Source organism: Lampetra planeri, chromosome 47 (genome assembly GCF_965212315.1).
Source record: "Lampetra planeri chromosome 47, kcLamPlan1.2.h2, whole genome shotgun sequence".
Taxonomy (NCBI): Eukaryota; Metazoa; Chordata; class Hyperoartia; order Petromyzontiformes; family Petromyzontidae; genus Lampetra; species Lampetra planeri.
The window spans coordinates 8,720,361-8,737,165 of record NC_136153.1 but is presented as its reverse complement, the minus strand read 5'-3'; the positions used below and the strand labels follow the sequence as shown (position 1 = coordinate 8,737,165).

Below are 16,805 nucleotides of genomic sequence, written 5' to 3'. Positions count from 1 at the left end.
TATATTATAATTGCGGCCTTGCTGTATTGTACTTCTATGCCGCCGACGTTTTCAGCAAAGGCCATTCTGCATATGAAGGGATGTTGCCCAAAACGTCGCCTGTTTATATATATACATTTATTTCAAGGCCATGGTGATATTTGACAAGGAATGCGTGGAGTTTTTGCTGTCAACTGCTTGTGCAACCCACTGCCAACGCAGCAGCAGCAGCAGCACCAAATGACGTTACGTTGATGAGCATGGAGTGAACGAAACTGCACACGAGCAGGGCTGCCGGGAGGGGTGACGGCACGGAAAGAGGCCACATTTCCCTGTGCCTCACACAAAAGAGGGCTCCACAGCAGGACAATGTTTTTAATGTTTGAAGGTCATGAATAAGGACCACCACCTCCACGTGGCATTCTCTCCCTGGGCCTCCACGGACTTTGGGTGGCTCTGCATAGGAGGCAGAATAAAGAAGAGGGGACGCCACTTAGATGTGGACAAATATGATGCGAGTGGACCGATTCCTGAGTCTCGGCCACACGAGACGGAATCCTGAGAAATCACCGAATCGCGGAAAGCGAGGATCGTTGGATTGTTGCGTGGCCATCAACGATAGCCTGGGATCAGCGGTGTCTCAACCTGTGGGTCAGGAGACTCACTTTCAACTTTCAGGGGAGGGCTAAGGTGCAGGCTGGGGAGTGGACGCCGTGCAGGAGAAGTTTTTTTTTTATGTGCGTGGGCAACGGCACTTTGCGCCGACACTAACACACCAATACACAATACACACTTCACTAGGACATACCTCACCAACATACACCTCACTAGCACACACCTCACTAGCACATACCTCACTAACACACACCTCACTAGCACACACCTCACCAACACACCAATACACACCTCACTAGCACACACCTCACTAACACACCAATACACACCTCACTAACACACACCTTACTAACACACTAATACACACTTCACTAGCACACACCTCACTAGCACACCAATACACACTTCACTAGCAGACACCTGACTGACACACCCCACTGAAACAAAACGCGCTAATTCACGACACGGAGCAACTGCCTAACAACACGACGATTCCACAACGTGAAACAGAGATGCCTTAGTCACCACTCCTTTGTATTGTGTGGCCCTAGCAACTGGGGGGGGGGGGGGGGGGTTGGGGGGCCGGAACACAAAATACATTGAGAGCTGCTGTGCCTACAGGTGACGATGTCAGCGTTAACGCGTGACAGATCATCATGATGAGGAACTCCATCCCCCCAGATTCAAACCCAGGATCCGAGCGAAGCCGGCTCACTGCCTTCGACGTGGCCATTAAGACCACCCCCCCCCCCTCTAGCCGTTGTAAACAACAACAATAACAACAACTGGAGCGTTCCTTTTCTCTATCCTGTCTCAGCGGCACTTTGCGACAATGTCTTACGTGACGTTCTCAGGATGATTAAAGGTGAAAGATGTGTCTGTGCCCGCCGGTTATTCAGATGCTTTGGCCATTGGTAACCGCTTCACAACTTTGTCTGAGAGCGTGGATGCTGCATAGCTGATAGTGCGTCAGTAACGTGTTGGTCACGCCAACTCTCGTAACGGCATGCCCCAATGTTGAACGTCAACCTCCGTTGGCAAAGTTGTGTAGCTATCGTGGATTTATGCCGGATAGGACTACGCGTTGATCAAAGAGGAGGCATTTCCCCAAGACGTGGGTGACGTGGACCAGAGCGAGCCGAGTATTTTCAATATGAAAATGCGTTTTGTCCCCAACAGCGACCCGGTCAACTTAGCGCACGCTTTCGAGAACAAACGCGCGTTGTAAAGGTTCACGATTTTAATCCTCACTCCTTCAGTTTGCTGTCCTCCCCCCCGCACCTCTGATTTATGAAGGTTGCTTTACGTACGGTGCAAAAGAATGTAAACATACATCTACAATCAAAGGACCCATGCGTGTGGATGATGATTTTTCATAACCTGTCGCGAAGTTTTAACAAAGACTTATTTAAATTGCCTACGAGTACTCGATGTTACCTACTTGGCACCTAGACCAGAAAAATAACCCGACGTCTAAAACACACGAACCACACGGAGCGGCTCTCCGGATATGGCTTGCGGGCTTCGGTTACCTCCTGAATATTCGACGGTTCGCACCACATGCCGCTGGGAGGGCTTGAACCTCGCGTTATTTCCACGCGCTATGTTACGAAGTTCAGTTGCGGGAAGTAAAATGCATTAACCTGACGAAGCTCTCGGCACACGGAGCGAAACGTCGGACATCACACCGAACGGGCCATGCGGTAGTTACAACCTGAAAAGCACATCGGAGAGCCGTCCACAGAGAGGTGAATTTCTCACTTCATTGTTTTTGTTTCATGCTGTGCGCCTGCCTGGCTTAAGAGAGCCGGGGCTGGCCGTGACTTGCCGTGGCAGGCCGTGACTTGCCGTGGCTGGCTGTGACTTGCCGTGGCAGGCCGTGGCAGGCCGAGGCTTGCCCTCCGTCGTAGCGGCTGGCAAAGCGAGCGGCCCGGCTCAATCGTGATCTCCGTCGAGGCGGGGATGGGACGCTCGCGACGGGGGCTCCCACTCGTCCAGGGCTTGCACCTCCATCATCTCCAGCGCCCTCTGCATCTCCTGGGCCTTCTTGTGATAGGGAGTGCTGTGTGCACAGGGGGGGGGGGGGGCACCAGGGCACAGGGGTACAGCACAGCGGGTTGGGTGTGCGAACTCTGTCCTAACTTTATTTCTCTCTTCCTGCCCCCCCCCCTTCACTGGAACAAACTTCCCCCTCCACATCAAACACTCACCTTCGCTCACTCGCTTTCCGCTCCTCACTCAGAACTCACCGATTGTTCCCTAACTCACCCCACGACCCCTTAACCCCCCCCCCCCCCCTTCATAACCGCCACTGCTCCTGTTCCCTCTTCATGTTCTCATCGTGTGGCTCTCACTCATCAACCCCCATTCATTCCATCCACTCGTCAATCATCGTTTACTGTCGTCAATTTCGCGTTCACCGAATTTCCCCCCCTCCCCCCCATCGCTTCCTCTCTCACATCTATTTCATTCACCTCATCCCCACCATTACATTCACACTCGTCGTCGTCGTACCGTCGTTCATCAACGATCTGTAACACAGCGTCTTGGTGAAGGCGCTGTCTGTATCGACATTCCGCCGAGATGTCGTCACCGCGACTCGCCACGCGCAGTGTCTGACGATCGTGTCGGCAGGAGATCTCGGGACAGATTCAGCTTCCATGGGTTGAGCGAGATGAGCTGGCAGACGCACCACCTGTTGCCCTTCCCCCGCCCACCACTCGCTGCGTTTTATCCGCCCGGCACTCCGCTCGTTGTTGTGAGCGTCGCTCCTCTGCCCTCCCGTTGTTGTTGGGAGGACTGCCTCCAAGTGACCGGCAGCCTCAAGGTCGCACCTTGCCTGGCACTACCCAGTAGCAGCGTCCTTCACGAGCCTCCCCCTCTGCAGAGGCCGATCTTGACGCTGCTGGTACCGGTCTCCGGCAAGTCCACTCAGCTCCACATCCTCCCGTAACCAAAACAGCTCCATCTCCTCTCTTGGCCGTGTCACTCACTCGCCCATCCACGCACTCACCCACGTACTCGCCCACTCACCCACCAGCTCCATCTCTTCTCTAGCCCGTGTCACTCACTCGCCCATCCACCCACTCACTCGCCCACTCACCCATCAGCTCCATCTCTTCTCTAGCCCGTGTCACTCATTCGCCCATCCACGCACTCACCCACGCACTCGCCCACTCACCCATCAGCTCCGTCTCTTCTCTAGCCCGTGTCACTCACTCGCCCATCCTTATTGTAGACCAATTCAAACCTTATCGGTCACCCCGTGCCCTTTATAAATCTCAACGTTCATCCCACAAAGTCCCATCACAAGGGAGAAACGAAACAAACAGACAAAACAATTTTTGTCCGTACTTTAACGGCTGTACGCCGTGTGGACCTGCACACTCAATCTCCCTGTACAAGAACACGGAGTGACCCGTGTGGGTTGACAGCCGTGATGTTTGTGTGCCCTCGTTGTATTTATGTTCATTGTTGCGCCTCGGGAGGGCGGCCGAGACCTCGTGGAGGGAGAATCCCTGGAGCCTGCGGGGCGGATCGCACCTCGAGGTCCTCGCCGCAACTCCCCACGATTCATCGTGCCGGAAACTGTTAATAATTGTACTTTGTAAAATGTTAATTAGTTGATTTAGTATGCTGTGTATATACAGTATACTGTGTATATACAGGGGGCTTAAAAAACATGGGACTATCGTTTTTATTGGCAAAAGAACAGATAATAAACTGTAACGTGATAACAAATGTAATGTTAATAGCTTCCAAAGTAAAAAAAGGTTCCACGTGTTCACCGTCGTTGTCAACACGTGGCCTGGAATCTTCTCCAGGTGGTCTCCAGAGCCCGCAGGCAGCACAGTTATTGTGGTGGTGTTGCATATTCTCAAAAGTCTTAATATTTTTTTGAAGCACCCTGTATATAAAATATAAACTTTTTTGATCATTGAAGGGTTTGTCTGTTGCGCAACTCCCCACAATGCATTGTGCCGGCAACGGTTAATATTTGTACTTTGAATGTAAATTAGTTCATCTTGTAGTAATGAAAACATATTTTATTAATGTAACTTCATATACCTATTTTAAAAAAACACCACTGCTCATTAGATGATATTATGTTTAAGTAATTGTCATCACAAGGCCCCATCGTACAAAGTACAGTCGCCAACACTGATCATCCACTCCCTACACGCACACAGACACTCCCTACACGCACACAGACACTCCCTACACGCACACAGACACTCCCTACACGCACACAGACACTCCCTACACGCACACAGACACTCCCTACACGCACACAGACACTCCCTACACGCACACAGACACTCCCTACACGCACACAGACACTCCCTACACGCACACAGACACTCCCTACACGCACACAGACACTCCCTACACGCACACAGACACTCCCTACACGCACACAGACACTCCCTACACGCACACAGACACTCCCTACACGCACACAGACACTCCCTACACGCACACAGACACTCCCTACACGCACACAGACACTCCCTACACGCACACAGACACTCCCTACACGCACACAGACACTCCCTACACGCACACAGACACTCCCTACACGCACACAGACACTCCCTACACACACACAGACACTCCCTACACGCACACAGACACTCCCTACACGCACACAGACACTCCCTACACACACACAGACACTCCCTACACGCACACAGACACTCCCTACACGCACACAGACACTCCCTACACGCACACAGACACTCCCTACACGCACACAGACACTCCCTACACGCACACAGACACTCCCTACACGCACACAGACACTCCCTACACACACACAGACACTCCCTACACACACACAGACACTCCCTACACGCACGCAGACACTCCCTACACACACACAGACACTCCCTACACACACACAGACACTCCCTACACACACACAGACACTCCCTACACGCACACAGACACTCCCTACACGCACACAGACACTCCCTACACGCACACAGACACTCCCTACACACACACAGACACTCCCTACACACACACAGACACTCCCTACACGCACACAGACACTCCCTACACGCACACAGACACTCCCTACACACACACAGACACTCCCTACACGCACACAGACACTCCCTACACGCACACAGACACTCCCTACACGCACACAGACACTCCCTACACGCACACAGACACTCCCTACACGCACACAGACACTCCCTACACGCACACAGACACTCCCTACACGCACACAGACACTCCCTACACGCACGCAGACACTCCCTACACACACACAGACACTCCCTACACGCACACAGACACTCCCTACACGCACACAGACACTCCCTACACGCACACAGACACTCCCTACACACACACAGACACTCCCTACACGCACACAGACACTCCCTACACACACACAGACACTCCCTACACGCACACAGACACTCCCTACACGCACACAGACACTCCCTACACGCACACAGACACTCCCTACACGCACACAGACACTCCCTACACGCACGCAGACACTCCCTACACGCACACAGACACTCCCTACACACACACAGACACTCCCTACACACACACAGACACTCCCTACACGCACACAGACACTCCCTACACGCACACAGACACTCCCTACACGCACACAGACACTCCCTACACACACACAGACACTCCCTACACGCACACAGACACTCCCTACACGCACACAGACACTCCCTACACGCACACAGACACTCCATACACGCACACAGACACTCCCTACACGCACACAGACACTCCCTACACGCACACAGACACTCCCTACACGCACACAGACACTCCCTACACGCACACAGACACTCCCTACACACACACAGACACTCCCTACACGCACACAGACACTCCCTACACGCACACAGACACTCCCTACACACACAGACACTCCCTACACGCACACAGACACTCCCTACACGCACACAGACACTCCCTACACGCACACAGACACTCCCTACACGCACACAGACACTCCCTACACGCACACAGACACTCCCTACACGCACACAGACACTCCCTACACACACACAGACACTCCCTACACACACACAGACACTCCCTACACGCACGCAGACACTCCCTACACACACACAGACACTCCCTACACACACACAGACACTCCCTACACACACACAGACACTCCCTACACGCACACAGACACTCCCTACACGCACACAGACACTCCCTACACGCACACAGACACTCCCTACACACACACAGACACTCCCTACACACACACAGACACTCCCTACACGCACACAGACACTCCCTACACGCACACAGACACTCCCTACACACACACAGACACTCCCTACACGCACACAGACACTCCCTACACGCACACAGACACTCCCTACACGCACACAGACACTCCCTACACGCACACAGACACTCCCTACACGCACACAGACACTCCCTACACGCACACAGACACTCCCTACACGCACACAGACACTCCCTACACGCACGCAGACACTCCCTACACACACACAGACACTCCCTACACGCACACAGACACTCCCTACACGCACACAGACACTCCCTACACGCACACAGACACTCCCTACACACACACAGACACTCCCTACACGCACACAGACACTCCCTACACACACACAGACACTCCCTACACGCACACAGACACTCCCTACACGCACACAGACACTCCCTACACGCACACAGACACTCCCTACACGCACACAGACACTCCCTACACGCACGCAGACACTCCCTACACGCACACAGACACTCCCTACACACACACAGACACTCCCTACACACACACAGACACTCCCTACACGCACACAGACACTCCCTACACACACACAGACACTCCCTACACACACACAGACACTCCCTACACACACACAGACACTCCCTACACACACACAGACACTCCCTACACGCACACAGACACTCCCTACACGCACACAGACACTCCCTACACGCACACAGACACTCCCTACACACTGCCCAGTAGCAGCCTACTTCACGGGGCTCCTCCACAGAGGCCGATCTCGACACCGCCGGTGCCCAGCTATTGGCAAGTCCGCTCAGCGGCGTGTCCTCTTGTACCGCACCAGTCCATCTCGACATACATACACGTAGCAGTAACATGCAATTCGGGGCCGCAGCGGATAAGAGGAGTTCCAACTGCGCGTGCAACAACAACAAGAGACGAGAGGGAGAGCACGAGGGTTGGCGTGGGAGCGTCGTGCGCGCATCGATGCACCGACCGCGCCAGACGGGGGCGACGTGAGCCCACGCGCGGTGCCCTGAGTTGGATGACGTTTCGGTGAACCCCACTCTTGACTCGGGAGAGATACACCTTCAATCATTACACCCCGAAACACCCAGTGGACGTGGGGTTAGAGGCGCAGGCGCTGCAAGTGCCGGCTCACGCCACCGCTGTGCGGGATGTCCTCCACTCTAAAGGTGGAGGGTGTTTAGCCGAAGTCTTCGACGTGGCCAAAGTGTCCTGCCCGTCGCACCCTCGCACGCGTGGGTCGCTCGCGGCACTTGCCCAACAGCCTGTTGAGGCTATACGGAGGATCTTTGTCTCTGTGTGGGGGAGCGGTGGTGCAGCAGTTAGCGCGCTGCGCTACGAACCCGGCGACCCGAGTTCGAATCCCGCTCACGGCCACCCCCTGTGAATCGGTTCTGGACCTCCCCCTAGATCGACTCAGCCTAAAATTATCACCTGCTGCGGTGTGTACAAACATCACCACTGGGGAGACAAAGGCGACCGGGCGTGGTGCTGGCCACCCATCCCCTCGTGAGCCGCAGTGGCGGCCTTCATAGAGCGCTGCTCGCCGCTCGCTCACAGCACTTTGACCCCCGCCCCACAGTCTGTTCCAGGCTGTGCTGGGGCGTCTCTGTCCGCACATACCGAGGCACGCTGGGAGGCGGCTGCAAAGGGATGAAGGTGTCGGCCGCGTGCTTCGCCCCGGCGCTGCGGACACGGGGAGACAGCGGGCGGGTTGAGTTCTCTCGCGTGACGCGGCTGCTTCTCTCTCTCTCGCGTGGCGCGTGTCACGTTGGCGCATTGCTCGACTTTATCTTTGCTTTCGTCAATCCGGCGACTCACCGGGTCACACTTGCAAACGAGACATCCCTGGCGTATTGAGGTGACCAGTGCCGGATTAAGCTCGTGCGGGGCCTATAGCACATGCTGTTATAAAGGGGCCCTAAATTATAAATAACCCACACAAATATTAAAACACACATGTTTAACTAGCACAGTAAAGTAATTTTTGCTATACAGCCAGATAATACGACAAATCGCTAACCTTAAACACCCGGTCGTTCGTAAAACTTGAAGGCGGTATAGTACTATAGTAATAGAGCAAGTGCAGAATCACTGAACCGGAATTGATACGTAATTGATAGCTTGAAAGCATTTAGCGCGGGGCCCTGGAAAGTGCGGGGCCCGTAGCTACTACATGTGTAGCTACTACATGTGTAGTTACTACATGTGTATAGCTACTACATGTGCAGCTACTACATGTGCAGCTACTACATGTGCAGCTACTACATGTGCAGCTACTACATGTGCAGCTACTACATGTACAGCTACTACATGTGCAGCTACTACATGTGCAGCTACTACATGTGCAGCTACTACATGTACAGCTACTACATGTGCAGCTACTACATGTGCAGCTACTACATGTACAGCTACTACATGTGCAGCTACTACATGTGCAGCTACTACATGTGCAGCTACTACATGTACAGCTACTACATGTGCAGCTACTACATGTGCAGCTACTACATGTGCAGCTACTACATGTGCAGCTACTACATGTGCAGCTACTACATGTACAGCTACTACATGTGCAGCTACTACATGTGCAGCTACTACATGTGCAGCTACTACATGTACAGCTACTACATGTGCAGCTACTACATGTGCAGCTACTACATGTACAGCTACTACATGTGTAGCTACTTGTGCTGCTGGGATAATCCGGCACTGGAGGTGTCCTCACCTGCCTAAACATTTAAACCCGACTCCCAATAACAAAACCTAACAATAAAAATAAAAAACAAAGTTCGTGTACATATAGCAGCATCGTTTACTGCATCACACAACGCTGCGCAATCTGTAAATGCGGAGGCGCGCATAGATGACGATGGTTTCAGCCAACGAAGGAGCGTGAACGCATTTGTAAAGAAACCGGAACCCATGGGTGTGAGGGGCCACGCTGTATCCCACGCAGATGGAAACAAGCGCAGTCCACATCTTGCTGTGCCGCCCTCTCGTGGCGAGCCACTAGGAGGCGCCTCCTCGATGCCCGACCTCCAGGGGAGGTGGGGGAGTGTCGTGACATCTGTCGCGGTGACCCACCAACCCTCGCTGCTGCCCCCACGGTGCTGGATTACTGGCAGCAGTCACGTGCTGCAGCAACAGCAGCAGCAGCCGCGTAGCCACCACTAGGCCTCGGCAAGGTAAGGTAATTGTACCCTTTTTACCGGGTAAAAGGGTAAAGGTAAAGGGTAAACGTGTCGACATGCCAATGGGTAAGGGTAGGGTAAAAGGTAGGCTCGTTGCTTTTTACCTTTTACCTTACCTGTTAAAGGGTAAAAGGTAGGGTAGAGTGATTGTACTGTGGTAGGGTAAAGGTAGGCTCGTTGTTTTTACACTTTTACCTTACCTTGCCGAGGCCTAGCCACCACCACCACCACCGGCACCACCACCGCCACCACCACCACCACCGCCACCGCCTCACCTGAATCTGGGGGGGGCCCTGGTGGAGCCCAGGAGGTGGAAGCCGGCGCTGTACTCCACCGCGCGGTACGCCTTGTCGCCCGCACTCGCCACAGGGACGCCGTTGCGCCCTGCGGACGCTGCGCACAAAGACAAAGGTCCCCCGGGATGTTTGGGGGGGCAAGTGCTGTGAGCGAGAACTCTTTGGAGGCCGGGACGGCCCATGAGGGCGTGTGTGTGTGTGGCACACGCGGGCGGACGTAAAGGGGGCGGTGATACGATTCAGCGGTCGTGCATTCGTCGCTTGTTGTTGCAAAGATTTGCGGTCGACACTGGCTGGCCGTCCTGGTTAATACCACGGCGCGCATTCACCGTCTCCTTCGCTGGCTAATAAAGGTCCAAACGTGCCAATTTCGTAAAATGCCCGCAAATGACTCAATTGGGATTACGCTTAGCGAACTTGGCAGTGCCCTCCTGAAAGAGAGTCTTGGGACGTAGGTTTTCCTGGCTAAGCACGCGTCGTGGTGATATGCATACAGTGTACCTGTCTCCGTTCCAGAGCACTGGTAAGGAAGGCATCTCTTGCCGACGTAGCACACCTTGTCCAAGCCACGGGGATCGTAAAACCCCCACTCTGTGTGGGTGTTACGGTTCGCCTCTGTTGAACACACACACAGGAACAGGCACGCAGAGACCCGTGAAGACACAATAACAAAGATCCCCCGCATAGCCCGGACATACTTTCGAGGCAAGTGCTGTTAGCGAGCACCTACGAAGGCCGGCACGGCACACAATGGGGATGGGTGGCCAGCACCACGCCCGACCGCCTTTGTCTCCCCAGTGGCGATGTTTATTACACACCACGCCAGGTACTCATTCGAGGCTGAGTCGACCTAGGAGAGGCCCAGGACCGGTTCAGATAATCGTCATTGCTGTTGGCCGTGAGCGGGAATCGAGCTCGGTCACGAGGTTCGTAGTGCGGCGCGCTAACCACTCCGCCACCGCTCCCCACAACTGCACGTACACACATGCACACATGCACACATGCACACATACACAGACGCACACGCAACACATGGAATCACTGCAGATTTTTTGCCAAATATAGACCGGAGCAGCGCGTGCTGCGAGCAAGCACCCTTAAAGACACGTCAGGGGGTGGTGGTGGTGGCGGCGGCGTAGTAAAAAAAAAGCTGAAGGGATTTTCCAGTCCACGTGAGCAATCCAGACTGTGCAATCCAGCCTCGCATTTGCAGCCCTGAGCCAGCGGTGGAAATTCCACATTGCTCTGGCGGAATGTTGGGTGTGGGTGGCGCTGAGTCGGTCCATGAGATGGCCACCGCTGACTTCCCCAGCCGAGCTGTGTGGATGATGGGCTGAGTCGAAACTCGCAGCCGTCCGATTGAGGGCGGCTCGCCGCTCCTCCTGCGCGCATCTTACGCACGTGGGAAATGTCTGATGAAGCTGACTTCCTCCGGAAACAGGATGAACTTGGCGGGTCGGCTGGACGCGTTCCTGCAAATAAAACGCGCGACGGGCTCTGAACTCGTGGCGATGTGGCGTCTAGGGCAGCGCCGAGCGGCGTTACGTAAACTTGGAGGCAAGATGTATCCCGAGCGAACGCCGCGCCTGGAAGTGCTCAGAGGTCACAAGGAAGACGCAAGTGTCTTCGAGCGATGCATGCAAGAAATGCCTTTAATCTTTTAAAAAATAATATATAACAAAACAAAGTCACGTATTTATCGTTGAGAGTGCGAGGGCGTCATGATTCACGCAGCTATTTTGGCCATCATTCTGCCACATTCTGGCAGAATGGCGGGTGTTTTCGCACAAATTGAACCCATTGCTCACTTTTCAATTCACAAGGCTTCCGATCTTGCCCGACGAGAGGCGGTGTGAAGCGCCGCTAGGGGCACGGTGCGTGGGGTAGGAGGCTGCGATGCCAAAAAGGCGTCTGGCCCATCGGTGGAAATGTAGGGCTTTGGCTCCTTCTGGAGAGCGCTGAGGATCGGTTTATTTTGTTTAGCCAGGTGAGAAATTAAGAGTTGATTCCATAATAGATGTTTTTTTTTGTTAGATCGCGTGGCTGTAAATGTGTCGTTAAACCCCGCCACCACCCGACACAGCCAATGAGTAAGGTTTGTCACCTAAACAGAGCATGCCAATTCGTTACTCGTACAGCACAGCGGTGTGTTGGAGAGTAAAACCCACAACATGTACAATTGGAGTACGACGTTTCGCCAGTAATTGCAACCAGCATCATCAGGCGGACAGCAAGAGTTGTGGAGAAATCCTCCTGCTTCGGTCTTAAGTCGAGAGTTAAACTAATTAACTTAAACTCAAGAGTTGACGTTCATTTGTCTGTCACCGCGGATTATCCCATTTGGCCAGCGTCCTGACTCCGTGACACGGGGACCCGTGGTGCTGTGGGGGTGCAGCAGCAACAGAACCAAGATGTACACAAAGAAACGTCGATATTGCAGAAAGCGAGTACGGTAGGGTCCTTAAAAGAATGTTGCAGACCCACATACGTCTACGTTTGCAAGAGTGACTGAGTGAGCGGGTGGGTGAATGAGTGCGATTGAAAGAGTCAGATGGTGAGTGAGTGAGTGAGTGCGTGACCGAGCGAGATGAAGAGTGACTAAGTGAGTGAGTGAGTGACTTCAAGTATGTTTTGTTTAACCCATGCAGAAGAGAAATCACGAGACCAGAGTTGAGTCTCATTCGCAAGAGTGACCTGGGTGACGGAAATAACAAAACAAATATAACAACAACAAAAAACCAACGCGTCCGTCATAAACAACGTGGCCGTAAAAGTAACTATATATTAATAATACAGGTTTTTGGGTTAGATCGCGTTATTTATAAATGTGTCGTAACCCTCCACCACCCGACATGGCCAAACAGTAAAAAATGTGTCACGTTTACAAAAAACAAATAGTTCACTACTTTAGCCCATCGGTGTGTTGAAGAGTGAATCAACATCAAATAAAATTTTGAGTAGTACGACGTTTTGCTGGTAATTACATCAACCAGCATCATCGGCCAATTTGCCAGAATGGTGAAGCCCTCCACTTGCTCCCGGTCTTAAACAGAGCAGCACGGTGACGTCATCTTTTAACCCAATCTAGTACAGTGATTTGAGGCTTACAACACTTATAAATAACGCGATCTAACCCAAAAACCTTTATTATGAATAATATTGGTCGCGAAAGCCTACGTGTTAAAGGAACTATATATAATTTTTAAAAATCGGCGACGTTTTGAGCAGTGGCTCTTCTTCAAGGCACAAACTTTTTGGCCTTTCTGTTCATGGCTATCACGAACGGCCACTGCCTGGAATGTCACCTGTCATAACTACATCTTTTCGGGCAGAGTTGGGCCAGGTAACCGCTCGGATGGGCGATCACCACCACGTACCACGTGTGGTCAGCTGAGTGCCGTGCAGAAAATCCACCGTTGAACTGCAATTTGCTCCTCAGGGTATGCCGGCAATCCAGGCAAAGGGCCTTCTTCATAGTGAAAAGGGGTCATTGCCCGAAACGTCGCCGATTGATTTTTTTCTTTCCCTTTTAAGGCCACACACAGTGTTGTTAATGAATGTGTTGAGCTTTGTTGTTAAGTGAGTTTATGCACCGACTGCCAATGCAGCATCATCGTCATCAAGTTTTCTCTTTAGAGTGCCAAGGTCAACTCCACCACGCCTACATAGAAGGTGGCTAAATTGCCTGCAAGTCCGCACAGATGGGTAATGAGTCCCATTTGCTGTAGTGACACCAACTTTGACACCAAAGGCACGAGATATAACAGTTGTCCACCACAAGCATGATGTCTCACCTGTACTGAGTGTATGACCTCAAGCCGAGTTCCATGGCTGATCTCCCTCCTGAACACACGAGCAAAAACATTCGCTTATAGCAAGACACAAAGACAAAGATCCCCTGCGTAGCCTGGACAGGCTGATGGTGCAAGTGCTGTTGGCGAGCTAGCGCCTATGAAAGCCGGCACGGCACACGAGGGGGTGGTGTGGCCAACACCACGCGTGGCTGCCTTTGTCTCCCCCGTGTCGCTCTTTACCACACCGCATCGGGTATTCATTTAAGGCTGCGTCGACCTAGGGGAGGCTCAGCATCGGATCAACACTCCGATCGCCAGAATCGTAGTGTGGTGCGCATCACGAACCCGCCAGTGCGCTAACCACTGCGCCACCGCTCCCTACAAGGAGCGAGTGCACAGAGACAGACGGACGCACAAACAACAACAACCCTTCGCCACCGAGTGGCGATGACGTCACCACAGTGCTTGTGCCAGGCTAGGTGCACATGGGAACACTCCGTATCACTAACACACGCACCTACACTACCGCACACAAAACAGTACTGTACATTCTTAGAAAAAAAATCTTCGAAAACTTAAGTCTGTAAAATAATATATGAACAACAACAACACATGCCATTCATAATAATAATACTAGTCAGGGTCTTCTTACGGAGAAGTGAGTAGCTCGGAGCGCGCCGTGAATGGTCTCAGGCGCGCTTGAGTCACCTTGCCCGGCACCGTGATTGTTGAAGCCTCGTGGCCGTCGCTATGGCGACTTGCTAAGAGACCTGGCCCCGAGTCTGCGGCTGCTGCTGCTGCTGCTGCACCGCTTGGGTGGCGGCTTCCTCACCGCACGCGTCCGTCGCGTCGACTTCGAGACCCCGACGTCATCTCGCTCGCGGCGGTCGAAGCGCGGTCGAGCTGAGTGGCGACGTCTTGAATGGGACGATTGGCACTAAGCACGAGACACGAAACACACAGCGACAAATCGACAGATTCGTGAAGAACAACACCGCGTGTGTGTGTGCCGTGTGGTTTTAAAAGGGAAAAAAATGTAATAGGCGACGTTTCAGGCAATGACCCTTCATGTCAGGTGCACAGAGGCCGGCCGTAGAGACGGAACGGACGACGAGAGTCGGAGATTGCTGCGCGTGTTCACGCCAGGGGGTTCTGATGAGGATCACATCCACAACATTGTTATCTCATCACTACTTTTGTAAATAGGGAAATGAATAGCTGCACTCATAGCAGCCCACTGAGTCGCAGACAACCCTTACAATAATCAAAGCGCATTACTACGAAACTCGTTTATGTTTAAATCTATGACATGTTTCTGCCAAAAAGGATTAAATAACAAGAATAGTGTTTTACTCTTTCTGGCAATAAAACAGGAGGTGTTCACATGTTCAAACACCAAATAGAAACCTTTTGCAAGGAACCAAGCCTGCATGAACCACACACAGGACTTGTCGTGAACATGCAAACACAAACCTGCTCTGATAATATTTGCATTGTCTGTGAAACTGATTGGCCTACACCAGAGACAGCCTACACTAGATACATCCTTCTTAGCTGCCTCTGCTCGACTGATGGAGTCTTTGTACTGTTCGCCGTTTGGCGTCGTTCTCTGGTCTGACCCTGGTGAGACGAGGCCCTGCAGTAACCACACACAGGTCCACTTGCAGGCACTTGGCCTGCAAGTGGACGTTGGTTTGGCAGTAGGGGTGCAGGAAGCCGATGGTTGCAACGTGTATATGATCTAAATTGAGTCACTTTGCAGTGGTGTTATTTTAGAATTGGGCAACTTTGAGCCGTGATGTGGTCACGCAGTGGCCTACTCTTGCGCATGACGTCACGGGATCTTAAACCTCCACCGTGAAGCAGACGACGCGTGGTGTTTTTAAAAAAAATATCAGAATCATAAAATGTGTTTATACTGGAGGAAGAATCCGATGAGCTATAAATCTCTTGTTTTTTTCACAGATGTGCAGTAGCAGTACGACGGTAAAGGTGCAGCCCTACAATCGTGTGGCACACATCACTGCTGGCCTAGCGGTAGCGCCACCAACGCCACCACCACACAACTAATATGCAGCGGTCAAGACACGCGCGGTATTAACCGGGGCTGCCTGCCGGGGTTCTAACTGCGAACCTCGTGCGAGCAGGCAGCGAACGCTCTCACCGCTGTGCCCCCTGGGACGACATTAGCACCCCGCGAATTAATCAGCGTTACAGAAAGAAAATTACAACAAGGGTGATGTGGACATCGGGTAAGTCTTAAAACACACACACAATTCAGCCTCCGTCGTTAAAAAATGCACAGCGTGTCACGCGTTATTGAGGTCTCATTGTCGATTTTTTTGTAATGCCTCGTGGCTTTCTGTTTGTTAAGCGGTTTTTTTTAATGCACCGGCCCCATAAATTTGTATACAATGTGTGTCGTTCGCTCGGATTGAGCGAAGGGCATTCATGCGAATTGACACACACAAAGACAAAGATCCCCCGTATAGCCTTGAACAGACTGTAGGGGCAAGTGCTGTTAGCGTGCACCTATGAAGGTTGGCACGGCACACTAGGGGGTGGGTGGCCAGCACCACGCCGTACACACACACATGCACACACGTGCACATACAAAGATCCCCCGTATAGCCTTGAC

At 52.6% G+C, this 16,805-nt stretch overlaps 1 protein-coding gene across 1 annotated transcript; it reads right to left on the bottom strand.

The window, feature by feature from the left end:
* Positions 1-962: 962 nt before the first annotated feature.
* On the bottom strand, positions 963-14,902 carry SPATS1 (spermatogenesis associated serine rich 1). The gene is made up of 7 exons (XM_078615603.1): positions 14,820-14,902; positions 14,168-14,216; positions 11,775-11,845; positions 10,875-10,988; positions 10,353-10,470; positions 8,510-8,572; positions 963-2,656 (listed from the first exon to the last, which is right to left on the bottom strand). Exons 2-7 carry the CDS (start codon positions 14,200-14,202, stop codon positions 2,530-2,532), a joined length of 528 nt encoding a protein of 175 aa, XP_078471729.1. The 5' UTR covers positions 14,203-14,216; positions 14,820-14,902; the 3' UTR covers positions 963-2,529.
* Between the last annotated feature and the right edge of the window lie 1,903 nt (positions 14,903-16,805).

Excerpts from the sequence above, each read along its gene's own strand:
- SPATS1 (XM_078615603.1), bottom strand. The coding sequence starts at position 14,202 with ATGGAACTCGGCTTGAGGTCATACACTCAGTACAG. Across the intron at positions 11,846-14,167 it reads AGGTCATACACTCAGTACAG|GAACGCGTCCAGCCGACCCG; the intron begins GTGAGACATCAT and ends TTTTATTTGCAG. Across the intron at positions 8,573-10,352 it reads AGGGCCCCCCCCAGATTCAG|CGCCGGGGCGAAGCACGCGG; the intron begins GTGAGGCGGTGG and ends CCGTGTCCGCAG.